The sequence below is a fragment of the Euleptes europaea genome, chromosome 7, assembly GCF_029931775.1.
Source record: "Euleptes europaea isolate rEulEur1 chromosome 7, rEulEur1.hap1, whole genome shotgun sequence".
Classification (NCBI taxonomy): Eukaryota; Metazoa; Chordata; class Lepidosauria; order Squamata; family Sphaerodactylidae; genus Euleptes; species Euleptes europaea.
Genome location: NC_079318.1, coordinates 91549020 through 91562715, shown reverse-complemented (window position 1 = coordinate 91562715; position 13696 = coordinate 91549020). Strand labels below are relative to the sequence as shown.

Sequence of the window (13696 nt, the reverse complement as noted above, 5' to 3'; positions counted from 1 at the left end):
GGAGCTAGAAAAGATTCTGAAGTGTAAGGATGTGTTACTGGCCACCAAGCTCAAGTTAATTCATTGCTATCGTATTCCCTATTACTATGTACGGTTGTGAAAGCTGGACATTGAAGAAAGCTGATAGGAAGAAAGTAGATTCCTTTGAAAGGTGGTGTTGGAGGAGAGTGTTATGGATACCGTGTACTGCCAAAAAAAAAACAAATCAGTGGGTTCTAGATCAAATCAGGTTTGAACTGACCCTAGGAGCTAAAATGACTAAACTGAGGCTATCGTATTTTGGTCACATTATGAGTCACTAGAAAAGACAGTCATGCTAGGAAAAGTTGAGGGCAACAGGAAAAGAGGAAGACCCAACAAGAGATGGATTGGCTCTATGAAGGCAGCCACGGCCCTCAATTTGCAAGACCTGAGAAAGGCTGTCAAAGATAGGACATTTTGGAGGACTTTGATTCATAGGGTCACCATGAGTTGGAAGCGACTTGACGACACTTAACACACACACAAGGTGCTACTGGACTCTTGCTCTTTTCTGCTGCTACAGACACACTAACACGGCTACCCATCGTGATCACTCAATAATAGTAAACATTTTCTTCCACCGACTCGCCATCTGTCTTTGCACGAGTCAGGACTTCTTAGGCTAGGCTGGACCCTGGGCTACAGCTGGGGGTGGGTTTGGGGGGGGGGTTCCCTGATGCCCTCTGCTCTGATTGTGAAAACACAACTGGATGGGTGCAGTTCAATTCATTTTTAAAATGTCATAAATTAAGGCGAGGTTACAAGGGATCAAGGGGCGAGGGGCAATGTCTGCAGGGAACTTCTTGGCAGCAGCTCGGGCGCAACAATCTCCAGCTTAGAGCAATGTCCTTTTCCAGAATCCTCTTCTTGGCCATAGCAAAAGGGATCCGTCCCAAACCTCGGATGGAAGACGGGGTGAAGAAGCCGTCTTTGGCCCTCCGGGTGGTCTTCTCCGCATTGGCACGATTCCCCAGAGGGGATCACCGTCTCCCAAAGAGCCTGGCCTGTCTTTCAGGGTGACACGCGCTTCCACAGGTAGGTCTGGATGGAATAGGGCTGAGCAACATCCTCAAGGTAGCCCAGAGGGCCGTCTAAAATGCTGAACTCCACTTCGCAGAAGCAGCTGGTGGAAGAGAAAAGGCCGGGGTGAGAAGGAGCCGAGGAGGGCTCTAGATTTCCTGTGTCCCCGGAAATGTGGGGAGGGGGCATTCCCACGGCACCACACCTGGTGAGAAGGCACGTCCCAGAGTGGCAGCAGAGCTCCGAGGACTCCAAAGGGACTTTGCCACTTCAGATGGTGGGTGGAGAGCTACACTTGGGGAAATTCCTCTATGGCCATTTATGCACTGGAGGTTTTGCCTTGGATTTGCCACTCTCTACATCAGTGGTTCTCAACCTGGGGCCATATGGCCCCCCGGGCGCCCAGGATATTCCAAGGGGGCCACAGGTGAAAACTGCGCAAATAAGGGGCCACGGCACGAGACTAGGGGGCCACAGAGGGAAGTGAGAAGTGAAGAAAACAGAGAAGTGGCCGAGAAAAGAAAAAAGAAAAGAAAAAAGAAAACAGAGAAGTGAAGAAAACAGAAAACAGTGGTAGAGGCTTTGTTCTCCCTTGTATGTGAACATTGGGCGAAAACGCATGGTCGCTTTAGCCTCCTTTATTCCCTGTTTCAGACAGGATTCAGCCAGGATTGAACACATGCGTTTTCGCCAGATGTGCGTTCGATCCTGGCTGAATCCTGGCTGAAACAGGGAATAAAGGAGGCTAAAGCCGTGCGTTTTCGCCCATTGTTGTTTATTAGCGTGTTGTATTCCCTTTTTGTGGGGCATTTTCTTGTAAATTTCAGTTTCCCAATAAGAACAGCACGTGTGCATTTTGTGTGGCTGGTTATGCTTCTTTGTTCCTTGGCTATTTACAAACAAAACATTTAAATAGCTACCTTTCTACCGGTAGGACAGGGGGGCCACAGGAAGGAAACAAGGTCGGAAGGGGGCCACGGTTGGAAAAAGGTTGAGAACCACTGCTCTACATGCACATTTTCCCCATATGAATTCTCAAAACTCTGCATGGGGGCTTATTGTTGAGTTATGAGAATTTAGATGGGGAAAATGTGCATCTAAAGAGCGGCAAATCCAAGGCAAAACCTCCCGTGAAGAAATGGCCAATGAACGATAAGGTCAAGAACTAACCTACATGAGGGCCAAAATTAAGTGCAAATGATCTTCTGTAATTATATATAATGAATTTATTACAGACAAAAATCAACAACTTGTATACAGCCCTACGATAGCCTCTATATTTCTATCATAAATATTAACATAAAACACAATTAGACACAAAAAATTACAGCCAGACAATTAGACCAAAACTAAGACCCAATGCGTTTCGGCCCTGTGGCCTCCTTCAGTGGTCTAAACCCCTTAAAATCCATAATGCAATTATACCATACAAATATATGTCAGTGTTACAATCTTTATGACTGAGTAAAAGGGGTGTTCTGAAGAATAAATGGAAAAGAAATCATTAAGCAATCTACCATATTTATAAAAAAATGTTGACTACAAATTCTTAAATCTATTTAAAAAATATTTTAATTTTTGGAATACATCGTCACTTACTATAAAATATAAAGTTTACTTGTACGAGCACTATACAGGTCTAATTGTCTGGCTGTAATTTTTTGTGTCTAATTGTGTTTTATGTTCATATTTATGATAAAAATATAGAGGCTATCGTAGGGCTGTATACAAGTTGTTGATTTTTGTCTGTAATAAATTCATTATATATAATTACAGAAGATCATTTGCACTTAATTTTGGCTCTCATGTAGGTTTGTTCTTCGCCTTAGGGTACTTAATTCTGGAGTTTTTAGGTTAAGTTTCCCCCCCCCCTTTCATTGTTGAAATTCCTCTGTGTCCTGAGAAAATAAAACCAGCAAAAGGATGAGCAACCAGAACAAGCAAAGGAAGAGGGGGGAGAAGCTTTCTATCTGCTGTGGTTGCCTATTTTTTTACATGAAGAATTACGGAAAGCAGGATCCAGCACCTGCATTCACAGGGATAGGGCTGCCAACCTCCAGGTGGGGCCAGGAGATCTCCTGGAATTCCAACTGATCTCCAGATGACGGAGATTAATTCCCCTGGAGAAAGTGGCACCTTTGGAGGATGGGGCTCCGTGGTGTTATAACCTGCTGAGGCTCTTTCCCAAACCCCGCCCTCCTGGGGGGCCACCCCCAAATCTCCAGGACTTTCCCATGCCCCTAGATACAGTCCAATTTGACTTCTTGGGGAAGGAACCAGTTTGTTTTGGTTCTGTTACTCAATAAAACGGCACATCCAGCTCTAGAGTAATAAAATCATAGAGTTGGAAGGGACCACCAGGGTCAACTAGTCCAACCCCCTGCACAATGCAGGAAATTCACAACTACCTCCCCCCCACACCCCCAGTGACCCCCTACTCCATGCCCAGAAGATGGCCAAGATGCCCTCCCTCTCATGATCTGCCTAAGGTCACAGAATCAGCATTGCTGACAGATGGCCATCTAGCCTCTGCTTCAAAACCTCCAGGGAAGGAGCGCTCATCACCTCCCGAGGAAGCCTGTTCCACTGAGGAACCGCTCTGTCAGAAAATTCTTCAAAGTGTCTAGACGGAAACTCTTTTGATTTAATTTAATTAGAAACGAATAATGGAGGACTTCAATACCTTTCAGACAGGACAATGATAACCGGCCCTGAGAAGAGTACTTTTGGCCATATCCCCCCACCAAACCCCATCCTTCCCTTGTCCTTTGGCTTCCCGGGCGTCTGAGACCAGCTGAAGATCACAGCCCATCTTCTCACTTACTTGTTCAGCACAACCACCACCGCAGCCCCGTCCGGCCGCACGAAGGCCACCGTGTGTAGCCTGCAGTCAAGCCAGCTGTTGCTGGTCATTTCTACTCGAACAGAGCCCTCGGGGATGAACTTGCTGGGCGGGAGAGGAGAGAGATTAAAATGAGACGCGCTGAAAGCGACGGATCCTGGGTAAGGTCTTTTATGCATGGCTGTTTCCCTCGCCGTCACCCCTCCGACGACTTCAGGTCTTTGTTGTGATTATGCATGCCTTTTCTGTCCGTCAGAGGTCGCCTCGCTCTCCTCCTGCATTTCCCCATGTTTTGCCGTGTTTTCAAATTTGAGATAAAACAGGTCTCTGAAAACCCGGGGAAATGCAGGGGGAGAACGAGGCGACCTCCAACGGTCGAAAACGGCATGCATAATCAACACAAAGACTCAAAGCTGTTGGAGGGGTGGCGGCGAGTGAAACAGTCCTGCATAAAAGAAGAAGAGTTGGTTTTTATATGCTGACTTTCTCTACCGCTTAAGGAAGAATCAGATCGGCTTACAACCGCCTTCCCTTCCCCTCCCCACGACAGATACTCTGTGTGGTAGGTGGGGCTGAGAGAGCTCTAAGAGAGCTGTGAGTAGCCCAAGGTCACCCAGCTGGCTTCATGTGTAGGGGTGGGGAAACAAATCCAGTTCACCAGATTAGCCTCCGCTGCTAAGGTTGCCAGGCCCCTCCTCTCCTCCGGTGGGAGGCTGATGCGCAAAAGCGTGCATGCATGTGCATGTGCGCGCTGATGCACGCGCATCACTTCTGGTTTAGAACCGGACGTGCCGCCTCGCAAGGGCCGCTTTACCACTCAAACTAAGAGGTATAAGGCCCCTCACGAGGCAGAACTTCCAGTTCTAAACCAGAAGTGACATTCACGGTATGCACGCGCGCAGGCACATTTGCCCACTGAACCTCAGGTGGTCTGCGGGCAGAGGGGTAAATTGCCAGGGGTTTGCCCGCCATCAGCGGGCACCTGGCAACCCTATCTGCCCCTCATGTGGAGGAGTGGGGAATCAAACCCGGCTCTCCAGATCAGAGTCCACCACTCCAAACCACCGCTCTTAACCACTACACCACGCTGGAAAGACCTAAGATACACAAGCAAAGCCACGTGGTGACAGTTATCCGAAGGTGGGCTGAGACCCAGAAGTGGGTCACAGTTCTATCATGGGGGGTTTCAAGACCAGAGGAAAGGAAGTGGAGTGGGATACACTGGAAGAGGAGGTGACTCAGGAAAAGGAGAAGAGGGAGAGGCGTGTCCTACTTCCCTCTTTCCTCCTTTCCTCCAGAGAAACACCCAGGGCAAAGCCAGTGTTACATGTGCAGATGCCCCAAGGAGGCTGACCGAGTTCTCTCAGCATGACCAGCCCTTGTGGCATGGGAGGTGGCCAACAGGTGGCATGGGTGGTGGGCAAAAGGACAGCCAGCATGGTGTAGTGGTCAAGAGAGGTGGATTCTCATCTGGAGAACCGGGTTTGACTCCCCACTCCTCCACATGAGCGGCGGACTCTAATCTGGAGAACAGGGTTGGTTTCCCCATTCCTCCTCCATATGAAGCCAACTGGGTGACCCTGGGCCAGTCACAGCTTTCTCAAGAACTCTCTCAGCCCCACCTACCTCACCGGGTGTCTGTTGTAAGGAGTGGAAGGGAAGGAGATTGTAAACCGGTTTCAGTCGCCTTAAATCAGGGGTGGGTAACCTCCAGCCCGCGGGCCATTTAAGGCCTGCGGTGCCATTGGCTGCGGCCCGCGAACTCTAATGCGAAAGCCGCTGCCATTGCCGCCGAAGGGCTGCGTGCACGCGTGTGTGGGGGAAGCTGGGAAGGCTTCCCCCGATCATGCTGGTGAGTTCGGGGGTGTGTGAGAGAGAGATCCCCGTGTGTGTGTGTGTGTGTGCGTGCGAGAGAGCGAGATCCCCAGGCCGCTGTGCAGCCAGGTGAGTGCATGTGTATGTGTGCGCGAGAGAGATTGCCGGGCAGTGAGTGTGGGTGTGTGTGTGAGATCCCCGTGCATTTGTGTGTGTGTGTGAGAGAGAGATCACTGGGCTGCGCAGCAGGGTGGGTGTGGGTGAGAGATCCCTGCGCAGGAGTGTGTGCATGTGAGAAAGATCCCCGGGCTGGCAGTGAGTGCGGGTGGGTGTGTGGGAAGACTCCCTCCCTCGCTTTCCTTCCTTCCTTTCTTTCCTTCCTTCCGTCCTTTTCTTCTTTCCTTCCTTTCCTTCTTTCCTTTCATCCTTTCCTTCTTTCTTTCTTCCTTTCCTTCCTTCTTTCCTTCCTTTCCTTCCCTCCCTCTCCCCTCCCTCCTCTGCATAGCGTCTCCTAGGGTTGCCAACCTCCAGGTGGTGGCTGGAGACCTGGCAACCCTAGCCTCTCCCCCGCCCCGTGCCAGGAGATCTACACCTGGTATGGCCCCCAAACAATGTTATAAATGTGCGAATGGCCCTTGGCAGGAAAAAGGTTCCCCACCCCTGCCTTAAAAGGTAGAGAAAACCGGCATATAAAAACCAACTCTTCTTCTTCAGGTGTAGTAAGCCACACCTCTCACCCCCCGGACCCAGGCTGCTGGAAGCTGGGTCCAGGCCAAGCCTCTTGTATAGGGTTACCAACCTCCAGGTACTAGCTGGAGATCTCCTGCTATTACAACTGATCTCTGGCCGACTGAGGTCAGTTCCCCTGGAGAAAATGGCCGCTTTGGCAATTGGACTCTATGGCACTGAAGTCCCTCCCCTCCCCAAACCCCACCCTCCTCAGGCTCCGCCCCAAAAACCTCCAGGTATTTCCCAACTCGGAGCTGGCAACCCTATTCTTGGATCACAGGTCTCCCAGGGCCTTTTGTGTGTACATTTCAGGGACATGCAGCATCTGTTCCACAAAGGGTGCTTCAGCCTTCCTCCCCTCCATATCTTTGCTTATCAATGCAATCTTCCCTGTGCTGCTATTAGGTCTACAAGGGGCAAAGAGATGGTTATGGGCTGTGGCTCCATGGCAGAGCATCTGCTTGGCATGAATGTCCCAGGTTCAATTCCCAGCATCTCTACTTAAAGCACCAGGCAGTAGGTGACGTGAAGGGCCTTCACTGAGGCCCTGGAGAGCTGTTGAGTAGGGGCTGTGGATCAATGGAAGAGCCTCTTCATTGCATGCAGAAGGTCGCAGGTTCAATCCCCGGCATCTCCAGTTAAAAATGATCAGGTAGGAGGTGATGGGGAGGACCTCTGCCCGAGACCCTGGAGATCAGCAGCCAGTTGGAGTAGACAATACTGATCTTGATAGACCAATGGTCTGGTTCAATATAAGGCAGTTTCATGTGTCTTTTTGGTTTGCCTTCCTAGGCTAACAGGACTGGGGGTGGGGGCATTTTCAGTAGATCAAATCATGGAAAGGCCCAAGGGTCCAGACAGGAGCCACATGCTAGAAGTGTAGGTATAAAAATCACGTGGATAGTTGAGTCTTGGACTGCCCATGATCTAGTCTAGATCAACTCTCAATTTAGGGTTGCCAACCTCCAGGTGGTGGCTGGAGATCTCCTACTATCACAACTGTTCTCCAGCCGATAGGGATCAGTTCACCTGAAGAAAATGGCCGCTTGGGCATTTGAACTCTATGGCATTGAGCCCTGCCCTCCTCAGGCTCCACCCCAAAAACCTCCCTTTGGTGGTGAAGAGGGACCTGGCAACCCTCTCTCAATTCCATTGCATTGGGGAGGGGGGGTTAGAGAACCACCCCCCGGGGAACAAGAACTACCTGAAATGAGACAGGTGGTAGTACATCGGCTGCTTGTAGAATTCATCTTTTGAGGCGTCCACCAGAATGGGGCTGTCCACGAAATTTTTGACCCAGTTGGGACCTCCCTTCATATCCAGAGCCAGGTTCCAGTCGATCCAGCCAACAACAAAATTGTTGAAGGTCTGTGGGGAGAAAGAAATGGCAGGTCAAGGAGTTAGGGCTAGGGGGAGGTGGAAGCAAAGGCGGCTTCACCCAAAGGGATGAGGCCCAAAGATTGTGCAGGTTCTGCAGACATCTCTCTCGCGCATACTGCAGGCCAGAAAAGGTTTGGGACCCCTGCATGCACCATGCTGGCTTATAATCAGTGGGTGATTGCCTGCCATTAGTGGGCACCTGGGGACCCTAGGTGGACCCTGTCCCTGCGCTACCACTCCACTGAGCTGTCTTCATTTATTGAGTTGTTTATTAAAATATTGACACCCCACCTTTCTTTTTGGCTCCAGTTGGAAGCCTTTCTCCAACATAAACAGTCTTCCTCCTTATATTGGAGTGTTCCATTGGAAGAAGACCCACTTACGTTGGAGGTACATAGGCTACAGTAAGGCTACTTGGAGGATGGTGCCATCTACTCCCAAGTGTCCAGGCAGTGATAAAAACCTGCACCCGACCCTGCCCTCTCTCCTTTCTCCATACCATGCTGAGTCGATCCAGGGAGGATCCTGATATTCCAAATCTGGAGGCAGTCAGCCTTTGAATACCTGTGCCAAGAAGCAACAGGAGGGAAGGCCTCGGCCTCTATGCCCTGTTGCTGGACCTCCAGAGCAACTGGTTGGCCACTGTGTGATGCTGGACTAGATGGACCACTGGTCTGATCCAGCAGGGCTCTCCTGATGTTCTTATGAAGGACTCAGCCTCTATGCCCTGTTGCTGGACCTCCAGGGTAACTGGTTGGCTACTGTGTGAAACAAGATGCTGGACTAGATGGACCCCTGGTCTGATCCAGCAGGGCTCTCCTGATGTTCTCATGAAGGCCTTGGCCTCTGAGCCCTGTTGTTGGACCTCCAAACTAATTGGTTGGCCACTGTGTGAGACAGGATGCTGGACAAGATTTCTCCCTCTCCCATAATACTAGAACGCGGGGGTCATCTGCTGAAGCTGGAGGGTGAAAGATTCAAAACAGATAAAAGGAAGTATTTTTTCACACAATGCAGAGTTAAATTGTGGAACTCCCTGCCCCAGGATGTGGTGATGGCTGCCAGGGAGTGGACATATTCATGGAGGAAAGGGGTATTCATGGCTATTAGTTAGAATGGATACTAGTCATACTGCATACCTATTCTCTCTAGTATCAGAGGAGCATGCCTATTATTTTGGGTGAGGTGGAACACCGGCAGGATGGTGCTGCTGCAGTCGTCTTGTTTGGGGGCTTCCTAGAGGCCCCTGGTTGGCCACTGTGTGAACAGACTGCTGGACTTGATGGGCCTCGGTCTGACCAGCAGGGCCTTTCTTATGTTCTTAAGTTTTTATGACCGATGGTCTGATTCAGCAGGGCTCTTTTGATGGTCTAATGACAGTCTCGACCTCTATGCCCTGTTGTTGGCCTCCCAGAGGAACTGTTTGGCCACTGTGTGAGACAGGATGCTGGACCAGATGGTCCGCTGGTCTGACCCAGCAGGGCTCTTCTGATGTTCTTACGTTCTTATGCTTACCTCTATGATGCTTTTGCTGTACCGAACGCCTCTGTCCCAGCTGCCCGGGATCACTTTAGCATCCCAAGGGTGGAAACCATTACAAGCCTCTGAGTAGAGCAGGAAATGGTTTGGGAAGAGGCGGTGGGTAGCCCCCAGGGTACATGAAGCACAGGTAATCGAATCCAGGTACCAGTGGACCGCAATGCCAAACACATACTTGGCTGAGCTGCTGTTCCCAAGGACCTGATGAAGAAAGGAGAAGAAAAGAAGCCATCTCAGGTTCTTCTCCTGTAGGGTAATCCTGGTTTCCTCCCATTTTCACAGTCTGATTAACAGATGTATGTACTAGTAAGACAGATGCTGGTTCAATCATCCGTCATGCCCTTCCATCATACTTCAGGCTGGTTGTTCAGCTTTTTTTTTAAAAAAATTAAATGATCACGTGTATGAATTCCCTTTTATTGGTTCTTCCTTCACCTTCTTAAAAAAAACTTTTTAAGTTTTTTTTAATTCTAAAACTACCGTATTCCAGGATTTGGGGGTTGTGACATTACAAACACTAACCACAGTCAAATTTCCTCCATCAAAACTCCAGTGAATACAGCTACTTTTAAAAAAGGAAACCAGTTCACCTTGGAAGAAATGTCAGTTTACAAGACAGCGAAACTGCCTTCAAAAAGTAGTTGGGGAGCGGGCCTAGATTAAAACAGCAGGCAAAGGGGACTGCCCTCCATTTCCCTGTTCAAAAGTGCCTTCCCCAGGTTGCTATTACCTTGGATGAGGGAGGGGCTGTGGCTCAGTGGTAGAGCATCTGCTTGGCATGCAGAAGGTCCCAGGTTCAATCCCCAGCATCTCCAGTTAAAGGGACCAAGCAGGTAGGTGATGTGAAAGACCCCTGCCTGAGACCCTGGAGAGCCGCTGCCAGTCTGAGTAGACAATACTGACTCTGATGGACCTTGATGGTCTGATTCAGTATAAGGCAGCTTCATGAGTTAAGAGGACGAGCATAATTCCTAATTCTCCCAACCCACCCACCCACTTCATTCATAAAGGCATTGCCTGGAGGGGCGGTATATAAATCAAATAAATAAATAAATGAAAGTAGCTGGAGGGTGGGGGGCCCTGCATCCCTAATGCAGATCAATACTAGAACACGGGGGTCATCTGCTAAAGCTGGAGGGCGAGAGATTCAAAACAGATAAAAGGAAGTATTTTTTCACACAACGCATGGTTAAATTGTAGAACTCCCTGCCCCAGGATGTGGTGATGGCTGCCAGCTTGGAGGGCTTTAAGAGGGGAGTGGATATGTTCATGGAGGAGAGGGGTATTCATGGCTATTAGTTAGAATGGCTATTAGTTAAAATGGATACTAGTCATACTGCATACCTATTCTCTTTAGTATCAGAGGAGCATGTCTATTATATTAGGTGCTGTGGAGCACAGGCAGGATGGTGCTGCTGCAGTCATCTTGTTTGGGGGCTTCCTAGAGGCACCTGGTTGGCACTGTGTGAACAGACTGCTGGACTTGATGGGCCTTGGTCTGATCCAGCAGGGCCTTTCTTATGTTCGTATGTAACCCCCCACCACCTTTTACAGCTACTCTTTAGACCCAATTAATATGCCAAGAGTTCTAGTCAAGAACTGCATTTTACACTCACCCTTCTTCCTGTGATCAGTCAAAGCAGGAAGAAGAAAAAGAGTTGGTTTTTCTATACCGAATTTCTCTACCACTTAAGGGAGACTCAATCCGGCTTAAAATCCTCTTCCCTTCCCCTCCCCACAACAGACACCCTGTGAGGTAGGTGGGGCTGAGAGAGCTGTGACTTGCCCAAAGTCACCCAGCTGGCTTCATGTGGAGGAGTGGGGAAACCAACCCTGTTCACCAGATTAGCCTCCGCCGCTCACGTGGAGGAGTGGGGAATCGAACCGGGTTCTCCAGATCAGACTCCACCGCTCCAAACCACCGCTCTTAACCACTACACCATGCTGGCTCTCAATAAGCACTTACTGACGGGTGGCCTTTTCATGCAGGAAAATCCACACAGTGACGGTGTAGGGTTGCCAACTCCTGGATAGGAAAGTCCTGGAGATTTGGGTGGTGGACCCTGAGGAGAGTGGGGTCTGGGGACATAGAGGGACTTCCACAGGCTATAATGCTGGCGACTGCCCCCTGAAGCTGCCGTTTTCTCCAGAGGAACTAATCTCTGTAGCCTGGAGATCAGTTACAATTCCGGGAGATCTCCAGGGCCCACCTGGAGGTCGGCCACCCCACAATCAGTGGCCATTCGCGGTATGAAGTTTTTCTTTGGCACGTGCTTTTCATCAAAGGGCTGCAGGGATCACTGCTCCAAACCCTTATAATGACCATCCCAAAATAACCGTGCAAAAAAATAATAATAATATGACGAAACATTTATCCTGCAGAGGGCAGTGAAGACTCGTTGACTAAGTCATCCAAGCAGATGCTTGGGAAAGCGCTAGGGTTGCCAACCTCCAGGTACTAGCTGGAGATCTGCTATTACAACTGATCTCCAGTTGATAGAGATCAGTTCCCCCGGAGAAAAGGGCTGCTTTGGCCATTGGACTCTATGGCATTGAAGTCCCTCTAGGGTTGCCAGCTCCGGGTTGGGAAATACCTGGAGGTTTTGGGGTGGAGCCTGAGGAGGGTGGGGTTTGGAGAGGGGAGGGGCTTCTATGCCATAGAGTCCAGTGGCCAAAGCGGCCATTTTCTCCAGGGGAGCTGATCTCTGTCGCCTGGAGATCAGTTGTAATAGCAGGAGATCTCCAGCCACCACCTGGAGGTTGGCAACCCTAAGTCCCTCCCCTCCCCAAACCCCAGCTAGTGTTGCCAGGTCCCTCTTCTCCACTGGCGGGAGGTTTTTGGGGCAGAGTCTGAGGAGGGTGGGGTTTGGGGAGGGGAGGGGTTTCAGTGCCATAGAGTCCAATTGCCAAAGCTGCCATTTTCTCCAGGTGAACTGATCTCTATCAGCTGGAGATCAGCTGTAATAGCAGATCGCCAGCTAGCACCTGGCGGTTGGCAAACCTACTACCAGCTATGACGATAGCTTAGGATCAGGCCAAGGGCAGAATCGGTCAGCTTGTGGGTCAAAGGATGAACCTGCCAGAATGTGGAACTGACTCACTCTGCCAGCTCCTGATACTCTCAACCTGGTGTGAGTTTTACCAGTCCTAGGGAAATGCCATTTGATCTTGTCCTTACCAGTCCTAGGGAAATGCCAACTGATCTTGTTCTTACCAGTCCTAGGGAAATGCCAACTGATCTTGTTCTTACCAGTCCTAGGGAAATGCCAACTGATCTTGTTTTTACCAGTCCTAGGGAAATGCCAACTGATCTTGTTCTTACCAGTCCTAGGGAAATGCCAACTGATCTTGTTCTTATCAGTCCTAGGGAAATGCCAACTGATCTTGTTCTTACCAGTCCTAGGGAAATGCCAACTGATCTTGTTCTTACCAGTCCTAGGGAAATGCCAACTGATCTTGTTTTTACCAGTCCTAGGGAAATGCCAACTGATCTTGGCTGTCCAAGAGTCAGGATTCGATCCCATACCACATTGGCCCAGTAGGGCAGGTTTATCCGCAAGTCGTCAAGGATGATGAGATGGACGTCTTTGTGGTCGCTGGAGGCCAGCGCAGGGCCCAGGTCCATCATCACAAAGTCGCGCTGCTCCTCGGCCGAGTAGCCGATGGTGGGGAAATCTTTCATGGCATACAAGGAGATAATCGGCTCGTTCTGAGCTGTGATAGCCCAGAATGTGATGTTGTGTTTGGCGTATTCATCCAGAAACCTGGATTCCAGCACACAGAGGAGAGAGGAGATGTTAGCGTCACTTGGTCTTTGTCCTCATTTTAGCACAGGTGGGGCCCTTGCCATGGCAAGAAGAAGAAGGAGAAGAGGAAGAGGAGGAGGAGTTGGCTTTTATATGCCAACTTTCTCTACCACTTAAGGGAGAATCAAACCGGCTTACAATCATCCTCTGTGATGATTTCCAGCAAGAACAATCTTAAACAGAATGGAAACAATGATGATTCACAGAGCTGAGTGAATAACAAAATTTTGAGACCTTGGGCAGACACACCTAATCTATGAAGGAAATCAAATATAGATACCACTTTGACAAAGCATTAGCAAAATGAGTTACCAAAGCCGGGAGTTGGTTTTTATATGCCGACTTTCTCCACCATTCAAGGAAGACTCAAACTGGCTTACAATCCCCTTCCCTTCCCCTCCCCATAACAGACACCTTGTGAGGTAGGTGGGGCTGAGAGAGCTCTAAGAGAGCTGTGAGTAGCCCAAGGTCACCCAGCTGGCTTCGTGTGGAGGAGTGGGGAAACCAACCCGGTTCACCAGATCAGCCTCCGCTGCTCATGTGG

General features: G+C 49.7%; 1 protein-coding gene across 1 annotated transcript in view; it reads right to left on the bottom strand.

Annotated features, from left to right (window-relative positions):
- Positions 1 to 1032: 1032 nt before the first annotated feature.
- Positions 1033 to 13696, bottom strand: part of LOC130480877 (lysosomal acid glucosylceramidase-like) — a 47869-nt gene continuing 35205 nt past the window's right edge. Inside the window, exons 8-12 of the mRNA XM_056853497.1 lie at positions 12873 to 13110; positions 9323 to 9547; positions 7632 to 7795; positions 3866 to 3988; positions 1033 to 1144 (exon numbers count right to left, since the gene is read on the bottom strand). Of these exons, the coding sequence (XP_056709475.1) occupies positions 1033 to 1144; positions 3866 to 3988; positions 7632 to 7795; positions 9323 to 9547; positions 12873 to 13110 (862 nt within the window). The remainder of the gene's footprint in view (positions 1145 to 3865; positions 3989 to 7631; positions 7796 to 9322; positions 9548 to 12872; positions 13111 to 13696) is intronic.